The 10,854-nt window shown below is 40.0% G+C and overlaps 1 protein-coding gene across 1 annotated transcript; it reads right to left on the reverse strand.

Moving 5' to 3' along the window:
• Positions 1-3,651: 3,651 nt before the first annotated feature.
• Positions 3,652-8,542, reverse strand: LOC106721970 (UDP-glucuronosyltransferase 1-1-like). The gene is given in 3 exon segments (XM_025199368.1): positions 3,652-3,714; positions 7,665-8,068; positions 8,071-8,542. Coding segments are annotated over 3 exon segments (939 nt in total).
• Positions 8,543-10,854: the final 2,312 nt, after the last annotated feature.

Raw genomic sequence — 10,854 nt, forward strand, 5'->3', positions numbered from 1 at the left:
ACCTTAGTTCTTTAGTGGAGATGGGTCACAGAAGTTCATAGCTCTGGGTCATGGTTGTTTGAAGTTCACGTTGCTCTTGATTACTCCTGGCTTGAACTGAGTATAGAGCAATACTTTCTGCTCTTCACTGGCACTGGACACGCCAGTATAGTCAATAAAATAAAAAATACAGACTTCTTTAAAAAAAAAAAGATTTCCCCTCCCTGAAATGTCTTTAGAATTCTCAAAACCATTCAATTCTTCACAGTGTTCATGATAATGTTGACCAAACAGTGCCTAGGTACAATTCTTTCCCAAATTTCTCCATAGAAATTCTATTAAATAGGTGCAGTAAAGCACCCCTGACAGGGCTTTATCAGGGCTTTATTGCATTTCTCAGATGTAGTTCGGAAAGCAGCAACAAAACATTTTCTGCACTGTCCTCTCCCCTTAGAAAAGGAGCACAGGTAATGTGTACTTAGCATGTGTGTGTGCGTTGACACCCCCCCCCCACACACACACACACACACACGTTGGCAGTGTGTCTCATCATGAGAATGCTGCCAGGATGGACTTTTTCTGAGGCCTTAGATCTGCAGGGGTATTGTGTCCCTCCCAAAGTCCATAGGGTCATACAATTTGGGGATACAAATCCTTGCCCTCTCCAGAAAGCTCCAAAGCTTGCTCCCCAAGGAGAAGGTTACTTAAACTCTCACTGGTTCATGCGCTTTAATTTTTTGTGGATCCCAAGCTTGGTATGGAAGGGCCAAAATAGTTTTAATGTTTGGATAGAAGTGCCTTTATTGTTTTTTTGTTGGTTTGGGTTTTTTTTTGAAAACATGGCAGATATACTTTTTGAGTCATTACTTAAGATGTATGTGAACACACTCAATGGAACTAGATCAGTGTACAGAAGCTAAGGATCTGATCCAATATTAGGATCTGCACGATCTAAAGTGCAAAAAAAAGTGAAAAATTCTTTAAATAACCCCTGGGAAACCATACCATATTTTCTTAAGATTAAACATACCAAGGTCTGATAACAGTTGTCACAACCCAAAGTTGTGGTTTTCTTGTTTGTGTGCGCTTCGGCATCGCTAAATTGCGTTCCCGCTAAATTGCAGCTCTTTTGCACGGTGGAGTGTTCTGTTGCAATTAAGAACCCGTGTGCAGGAGTTTTTCCCGCCAGTTTTGTAGCCTTCTTTGCATCATGCATTTCTTTTGCATTATAGTGATGCACGGTACAAAGAAGTTCCCACCATTTGTATTGAGATTTCTGCTACATTATTGGCCGATCTTAATATAGGCACACGTGGCGGCTAGCTATTGGCTTGCTAGCCGTACAAAAGGCTTGGATAGTTTCCGCCCAAGTCGGAGAGAGAGAAAGCATGTGGAGTTTGGGAAAGGAGCGTGAGGATTTCTAAGCGCTGCTGATCCCTTCGAACCCAGCTTTTTCCTTAAGAGGGCAACAGAGGTTTAATTTGTCGAACCCACGGAGCTTCAACAACTCCGGGGGACCTAATTTCCGAACCCTCGGAGCCTTAACAACTCCGAGGCACATAACCTCTAGCCTCTCCCCATCGCCGACCGCAATCCTAGACATATCCTTGTCCTATGGACCCAATTGTCGAACCCACGGAGTCTTAACAACTCCAGGGGACCTAGGAACCGAGTGAAACCCACGGAGATTCACCTGCTCCGTGAGAGAGAATTGTTAAACCCGCGGAGCTTAAACCACTCCGGGGTCAGGAACCGAGTCTATCAGAGTCCTCCACCGAGAACTCAAGTGGAGCTGTGCCTGGAAAGCTGACCAGCCTACACCGCGACCACCTTGGGTGTAAGTAAATAATCTTTTCAATCAACCATTACGCCTCTGTGACTGATTCTAGCTCGAGCGTACCATACCGCGCCGTGGTTTTCTCCAGCCCCACGTGCCCGGGCTGCTGGCCACAGCCTGCGTGCACAAAGATGGGCCCGGCTCGCCCCCGAGATCGGGAGCCGGCCCGCACAACAGTTTCTTCTGTTCAAAGTTTATGCTTCAAATGAAGACCGTATTTGGCCTGAGTGGTCTGGGATACACACAGCTATATCAGCCAAAGGGCAGTGTTGTTGAAAAGGACTGTTACCTGTCTTTGAAGAAACTCAGAAGCTAGCTCCCTATATTCCAAATATAACAGGTGAAAAAATAACAACTTTGCAGGCTTCACACACTGGGTAAATAACGTGGCCTGAATTGGGTATGAAAGGTTTGCAGAGACATAAGAAAGAGGATTTGGACACTGAGTAGCTTTGAAGTCTAAACCACATGGAAGTCCACGCATGAAGTAAACAGAAGGGGGAGGGGGGGGTGCAGATATTCAGCTATTATTGGTCCACAGGGTAGCACAGGATCCATTAGGATGGCATCAAACTTGTTTTCCTCAAAGTAACTGTTTAACTCTTTGTTATACAACAATTTCCAACAGGCGAAAAAATATAGTAATAACTTCTGACATGTTTCCATGTATCATCACAATTTTATTCTATAAGAAGAGGGTTAAAAAAAAAACCACACTGCACTTTGGAATGTAATATTTATCCAAAGTTTCCTGCGTGTAAGGCACTGGATGCATTCGTATGGTATAATAATCCAGTGTTCCCATGGCATCATGTTTCCTTTGCCCACCACAATCAGATACATGCTAAGCCAGTGATGTCCTTCCTGAGATACAACCATCAACTTCCTGCCTTCACCAAACCTCCATAAAGAGATAGAGACAGAAAGACCTATACCAGCTGTCAGAGATATAGCAGCACAATGCACCAGTTGCTGCAGCATCAATTCCAGCACTGCAGTTGGCCACCATTATGGTTATGGCTATTTTTGTGCTCCTCACCCCCTCAACAAAAGCAGTGGTCAGGCCCCCGGCCCTGGATGCCCGGCCCCCCAGCCCCTTCCTCTCCCTCTTCAGTTCTGCTATTGCCAGCAGTTATTTGAAACCCTGACATGGATGCTGCCATTCTAGCAGGGGTAAGAACCAGCTCTCTAATAAACCTTCTGAACAGCATTTAAAAGCAAAGGAGCAAAGGTCAAAAAGCAGACCTTTATGCCTGATTGTTCTCAATGCAGTACTCTGAAGAAAGGTTGCTGGAGTTCATGTGTTAAGGTATAAACTGTGATAAAAGTTGGGAATATTAAATATTAGGGAACTGTTAACATTGGTGTCTTGGAGTTTAAATAACTTATTAACCAAGCTCCTCCAGCAACATTTCGTCTGTGTAAAATGGCACAGTACACAGAGGTCTTTGCTCAACAGGGTCATGGAATATCATAGCAGGATAGCTGTGGCTCAGGTTTATTTGAAGATGATTATAGCACAGTTTCCTGTCCTACGTACTTGTAGCTTATTTCACCAGCACTACTCATGATAATTGCTATCATGTCTATAGTAGGGCAGAGTAGGACCACTACATCCAAAAAGGGGAAAATGTACAGAGCAAGCTACTAAAGTCATTTCTAAGTGGTGCTGCCCTCCCAGGAGTAGGTTTTGAAGGAGACAATATCAGAGGACACATACATAGAAAACTGAAGTACTTATATGACTCAAGACAGAGTAACCTGGTTGTTGCAACAAACTTTAACAAGCATAGGAAACTTTAGTAAGCAAGAAAAATGGACATCCTAGCTGATATTCAGCCTGTTTGACTTGTGAGAATGGATAAGAAACTGGAAAGATAAAAATGAGCTTCAAAATCCTGACAGAAAGTTTGGCAGCCCATCTAGAACTAGGCATGAAAATGTTGGCTGAACATTTCAGAGGTGAATAATCATTGCATGGAGAAGAAAGACTCTTTGATTTCCCAAGGCAATGCACCTGATAAAATAGCATTTTCGGAAAATGTTAACATAACTTCTACCCTAATATTAATTATAAACCCCACGTGGAACAGGGCTCTGAAGGAACTGACTTTTGAGACAGATGGGGAGGAAGGAGAGCAGGAAGAGATTTTATGTAAGAAATAAGTAACTAAACCAAAGGTACCAGGCTTTGGTTACTTTATCCAGTTTACTCCTGGAAATGTTCTACAAAGCTTCCTTTACCATGATTTGCTCTCTATATTTAAAATGTCTTATGTTAATAAGATCAGAAGAGCTATAGCTTGTAGTTCGTATTGGATCAATTTGCATGGCCTACTCTGCAGACAGTGAAAGCCCTCAGCACCTCAGGAAATGAAGAAGTTATCAGACTTCATTTCCACTTGGGTTCTTGGTCAGAAAGGCACAAACTAAAACAATTCTCTGCCAAATGTTTTTTTCTAAGCAAAACTACTTTTCTGGTGGGTACAATGAACAGATCCTGAAGGACCAGAAGGGAATAGAAGTTTAAGGAAGAAAAGGCAGTAGCTGTGTTTTATATCAGAAATTGCTAGGATTCTAGTAATATCTCCATAATCTCTAAATCTCTATAAATGTCTAATCTCTATAAACATTCTAGTTACATTTTTACTTGGATTAATTTACTTAATAATGTAAAAAACTGGAATAAAAGGGAGAAGGTCAAATAATAATCAATTGATAAATTTCCTTACTCTAGAGTTTAAAAATGGTGTCAATGGAGTTTAAGTAATATAGTAACAACAATTCCAACTATTTCACTTGTGTAGAGTGACTCAGCAGATTAAAGTTCATTATGTGGCATGATGAAATTCAGCTCTTTTATGTTTCTCTCAAGGTACATCAAAAATATCTAACTATCAGGAAAAAGCAAAGCAACGGTTGGACAAGGTTAGACAAGTCTGTTCAAAGGACACATGTTGTGTAAGTAATCATAGTGTTATGAACTTGGATAATTAGTGTCATTAACGACTAACTGGATTCCAACATTCTGGACATTGCAACCTGTTTTGCTAAATCAAAAAGAAAAATGCCACAACGTCTTTCTCAGCTAAAATCAGGAATATACTGTATCTATCTAGGTTTTTATATAGTCTTCATTGGTGTCAGAATTCCCTAACTTCCACAAACACATATATTACCCAAAAATTATCACATGCATAAATCTAATAAATCAAATAAACTCTTTACATTCTTTGAGCATGGGGAAAAGGCAGTCTTTAACTGGTGAAAGAAATGAAAGAAGGGATTTTTAGTCCAAGTAGGTTTTAAAAAGGAGAATCAAGAATGACAGCCTATCATCCAGCAAGTTAATCAATCACGCTGATCTCCTTGAGAAAAAGAATAAAAAATGTATGAACTAGCAAAGCACATGCCTCAGCATTAAGCTTGTGAGCAAAGATAAATCACTATAATATCTTTTAAACAAGTTACCATGGATTATGGGATTATAAACAGTCACAGAGATACTGAGAATCTGCAACTCCCACTGAAATTCATGGACACTCTGGGCATCAGCCCCCTGAAAATATGCCAGGCATATTCTGAAAATATCACAAAAAAATCAGTCAAGGTTAAGACCACTATGTTTTTAAAGTATTAGTCATCACTATTCCATAAACATCTTAAACTCTCTTGATAGCATTTTCAATCAGAACGAAAGCTATTTTAGGGAACCTTTTTAATTAGTCTTCATATAGCAGATACATGGTTTTGATTTAGAAAAGTGACAAGTGGTTTGGGTGCTTTAATTCTGGAGTGTCAATCCTGAATGTGCTCAAATTAGTCAGCTTTTTAGAGGGTGGGTGATAAATATTTTCTGAAAATCAGGCCTCTTTAAGTGTCACAGATTAGACGTGCAAAAATCAAAGACCCAAAAGAAGTTACTTTTAAAAATGCAAGCTGTATATGGTTTTTTCCCAATAGCATAAACTATATAATTAACATGAAAAACATGCTCGGTTGTTTAAAATAAATCAATTTTTCCCTGTCAAAATAAATTACCTGAGACCATGCTTTTCTTCTAACCATAATTGATGCTTCCAGTGGAGACCATGTTGGGCATCACTAGCCTGGGATACCCAAAAAACAAAGTGATATCTCATCAGCCAAATAGAGGAATGACTTGAAACCTCTAGGACTGTTGATTCTCTTTGGAGAAACTCAGAGGCTAGATTATTAAACTGAGAATAAGCAAATTTGCAAATCAAGAACTCCAATTATCTGAAAACCATGTTTTTACCAAGATAATAATATTTGGTCTGTGTAGGATGTAAAGAGTCCAGGGATGTAAGAAGGAGGATCTGGGTACTGAATAGTCTTGTAATATTCCCAACTGCAAGGAATCCCTCACAAAAAGACAGAGGGGATGGCAAGATGTTCAGAAACTATTGATCCTCAAGGTAACAAAATGAGTCTCTGCAATGTATTTCACCAATTGTTCATTTTGCAAAAAGTGTTTGCAGGTAGCAAATATTATAGCAAGAAAGGTAAGTAACTTTTAGTGTACTCTGCTATAAGTCTCTTCAGAAAGGCCAATCATCAAAAATATACGATGGCCTCATAACTGGAAGTGTGCATCCAAATCTTCGTGTGTGTATTTTACTAGCTAGGTTTTTACTGTGTAATCTGATGATATTCTCATGATCAAATTGGTTTCTGGCACAGTAACTACTATTCCAAGTCCCTTCAGGCTGAGTTTCTTTACTACATGACACATGCTGAGCCAATGACCTCTGTGCACAGGCATCGCCAGTAGTTTCTTCCCTTCAGCAAGGCTGCAGAAGGCCAGATAAAAGAGAAATCCTGAAATGACTGGGCGCTGAGACTACAAGAAGGGAGCCACTGCTGAGCACCAGGGGAAAAAAGGTACCTTCTGCTACATGAGGACTGAACACTGATTTTCTGGGAGAACTATGGCCATGAATATTTACTGGTTCTGAAAGAAATATTGACTTATGTTCATACAATGACAAGATTAACTAGTGGTTAGAAATCATAAAAAATAATTATTAATCAGCAGTTGAGCACTAGCAGTATCTAGTTAGAATTAGGAGGTTTAAATGAATAAGTTACTTTGATTAGATGTTGCAGTAGGATTTGCTACAAATTCCTAAGAATTAAATTTAAAACAATAAGTATTCACACACGGTTGGAATGGGGTTGAAAGCATTACTGTTTCAGTAAAGACAAGGAGGAAAAGATTTATAAATAAAATAAACAGACATTTTGGAGGATTTCAGAGGATTCTGTTTGTTTCCTTGGTGCACTATCAGGTATAAAATAGATTCTCTTCCTGCCAACAGCCAGTAAGAGAGCATTGTGAAACGTGTAGTAGCAAGAGCCTGATGCGAAAGAAGAAGCTACAGAGGAGCATGCTTGGGTGACATCCTAGCAGAGATCCAAATGATCTATCTCATATGTAAGTGCTGGCTCAGGGACCAGTCCCTGACATGTGTTTCAGTCTATCTCTAGCTAGTCAGTTTAGTTCTCTGGCTGATAACTGAAGTCCTTTCTGGGAAGTTTCAAAGTGAGGGGCTTAGTCTAGCTCCTCCATTGGTGTAAACCGATTTCAGCAGAGCCATACTGAAAGCTCAGGATCTCAGCCATGATTCTAACTAGTAGTAAAAAGTTTTCGTTGATTAAACAGAAAGGTCATTTGAAACTTGTTATGATCATCTGCCCAAATACTATGGAAAATACCAAGATAAAGTTCTTGGTAAAACTAGAAGTCTTTAACATAATGTACGCCAATTCTCTAGTGAACTTAGAATTTGATCGGAACTGCAACAACAATAAAAGTTTTACTAACCTGAGATAATGATTTCTTTTGAGCACAGTTTATACCTCCAATGACAACAAGATTGGGCATCAGTGGCCTGGGATAATCAAGCACAAAGTCTAATCTCATCAGCCAAACAGATATATTGCTTAACATCTTTGGCATAGTCACCTCTCGTTGAAGATAGTCAGAGGCCAGAATTGCAAATTCTGGGGAGTAGAAAAAATAGCAGAGGAAATTCTCTGACAAGCCAAACAATATATTCTTCACACGCTGGGTAAATGTCATATGGTCTGTATTTGTTGTAAATAGCCTTGGGATATACGAAGGGGGATTTGGACACTGAGTGGCCTCATAGTCTAAACCACATGGAATTCCACACGAGAAAAACACCGAAGGGATAGAAAGATACTCAGCTATTATCTGTCCACAAGGGATGGATCTGTAAAAACAACATCAAATCTATTTTTTTCAAGGTATCTGATCAACTCTTTGTTGTTCAATAAATATGTACAAGTGGATAAAAATAGAGACGCGGTCTTCTTCATTTTCTCATATGTTCTGGTAAATCTTAATAGAAAAGGAATTTCCTTAAAAACCTCATATGAAATTGCTCGACAATATTCATCCACCTCCTCCTGTGTGAAAGGAACAGGATACAGTTTCATAATATAATTCTCTGATACTTTTATGTGCACATTTATTTCAGGTGCAACAATGACTATTTCGTGCCCTCTCCCTCTGAGCTCATCCAGCACTGCCCTCATGCTCAGCCAGTGACTTCCATCCATTGGCACCACAAGCAGTCTTCCACCATCAGCAAAGCTCAGCAGAGGCAGGAAGAGAAACAGCACTCCCATAATTTGGATGCAGAAATGAAAGAAAAATTCTGCCATCTCTGCAGACATCTGGTGAGTATTGCACAGATGAGCTTTCACGTCAGTTTTAAAAAGCCTGGTATCTTTTGACCTTCAGCCCTGTTTGCTATCAAGTAAATGTGTAATAGCTAAATAAATGCATGCAGTGAAATGAAATGCATGTTAAGAGGTGATAAAGATTTGAAAACACTTTGGTCTAGGGCATTAATAAACTTAATGAACGTGTCCTTTTCTACTGAAGGGTTTCTGATACTTATGACACTTTAACCCTGCTTTTTGAGGTCATACAGGATACATAAATCCCATACAGTTCTGCAAGCTGTCTACGTAGGAATCTGGTGCATATGGTAAACAATCTCCTTTTAGTTATGCCTGTCTCTTTCTTGAGACTTTCAGTCTTATTTGCCATTGAATTAAATGTTTTATTGCTAAATAAATGTACATTATGAGGTGAAACAAAAGTAAAGGTTTAAAAGTTTGGCAGCAGACTCTCCATAAAAAGCTTGAATAAACTAGATCTTTTTCAGCTGAAATGATTCTGAGCTAAATCTTGATTCTGCGATGCATGAACTCCATACAGTTTCTTAAAGCATCTCTGCTCTGGCTAAGGGTTAGGGTTACACATTACACACACACACTATATTAAGGGCACTTAAAATGTGATCATCCATGTGTTAAAGCTTGTTAACTCATCTAAGTGCCCTCTGAGCATCTCAAAGTTACACCACTTCAGGCAAGGGTTAATTGGGCCATTCTATCTAGCCCATGTTAGGGTAACTTTAGTCTGCTCCATGGAGATAAAATAAGCAATTTGCAATCCTCCAGCATCCAGGGATGCACCGCTCCCTTACTCCCACACTCCCCCAGAGCAGGGATAAAGCAATAGAGCCGGGGTGTCCTGGCTTCTAGCCACACCTCTGCTCACCAGCCCTCTAGTGGAGAGTCAGAGCTGTGCAAGAAAGAAATGTTATTAACTCTTAACAGGCAACTGCCCACAGCATGTTTTAACTTTAACACTGTTTAACGTACCACAGATGGATTAGGGTCTAAGCGTAACATGTAGCTTCACTCTAAGTGAATGGATTGATTAACACAGTAAGTAACGAGGATGAAATCCAGGAAAGATTAGAGCATCCACTGCCCATCTACTGCTGGTCTCTTTACTAGGAGGCAAAGATGAAGGTTCCATGACTCCTTCTCCAAGTTTCAGTCACTTCCTCGTCTATTGTAGGATTTCAGATGCACTCACTGTGGGCCTAATTCTACTCTCTTTCCAGTGCTTAGTAAAACTACCAATTATTTCAGAGGATAGTAGCAGAACTGGAAGGAGGAGGGCAACCAGGGCAGCAGCCCAGGACACTGCTTTTGAGGGGGTTAGGGATGCAAAAATAGCCACCCCTGTAGCAGTGATTTAGTCCACTACTGAGTGATCTGGAAAATTTCATCTTTCATGAAGCTGTGGGGAGCTGTGGGGTTCATTCAGATGAGTTCTTCAGTCCTACAGATAGTACTCTTCAGAGCCTAGTCTTTTCCTCCCAGCTGCCAACTACCATGCAGGGACTGCCAGATGTGTGTAACAATCTCCCATATTGCTCCTTATGAGTAGAGAGAAAAGGTAGGGATGAACTCCTACCTGTCCTTGGAGAAGCATGGGTGTCTAATACCCTCCATATGGCTTCTGATCACAATGAAGAAGAGGTTCCACTTACTGCTCCTTGGACTATGGCTCTGTTTCAGAGTCATCAGTGACAGACAATGAGCCATATAGGGCTCAAACTCAGATTGCATACTAGACACTGTACAAATACCTGTAAAAATACTGGGGACTGGGAATCAAAATTGACAGTCAGTTAAAGCAAGGGCAAGAACTAAATAGTTTGCATAACCAAAACACCCTTTTTGACAGACAAGATCAATGCATCAGTTTCAGTTACAAATTTGCATTTGAACTTTCTTAATAATGCTGCTAAGCAGTGATTCCTCTTCACTACCAATGATATATATTTTTCTCCTGAAGATTCAGAATGAGACAAAAAAAAACCCCACACCACTTAAGCAGCTACTCATAAGAATCCAAAAGGCTGTGTGCATTGCATTTTTGATTTTCATCGATTATTTTCTTGTTTGAGGTTCTTTAGATTGTTTGGTAAACTGCTGGAGATTTATTAAATTTATTGTTTGAAAAAAAACCCAAACACAATGCACATAGCTTTGTGGTTTAAGGAAGCTTAGATATACCTATACTGCCCACGAAGTAAAGTAAATTATCCTGGGCTGAGCTCTGTGCTGCTTCAATTAGACTTCTTCTGGTACCCAAATTAGCTTGTTTAAATTATCTCAGG

Source organism: Alligator sinensis, unplaced genomic scaffold, assembly GCF_000455745.1.
Source record: "Alligator sinensis unplaced genomic scaffold, ASM45574v1 scaffold233_2, whole genome shotgun sequence".
Lineage (NCBI taxonomy): Eukaryota > Metazoa > Chordata > Crocodylia > Alligatoridae > Alligator > Alligator sinensis.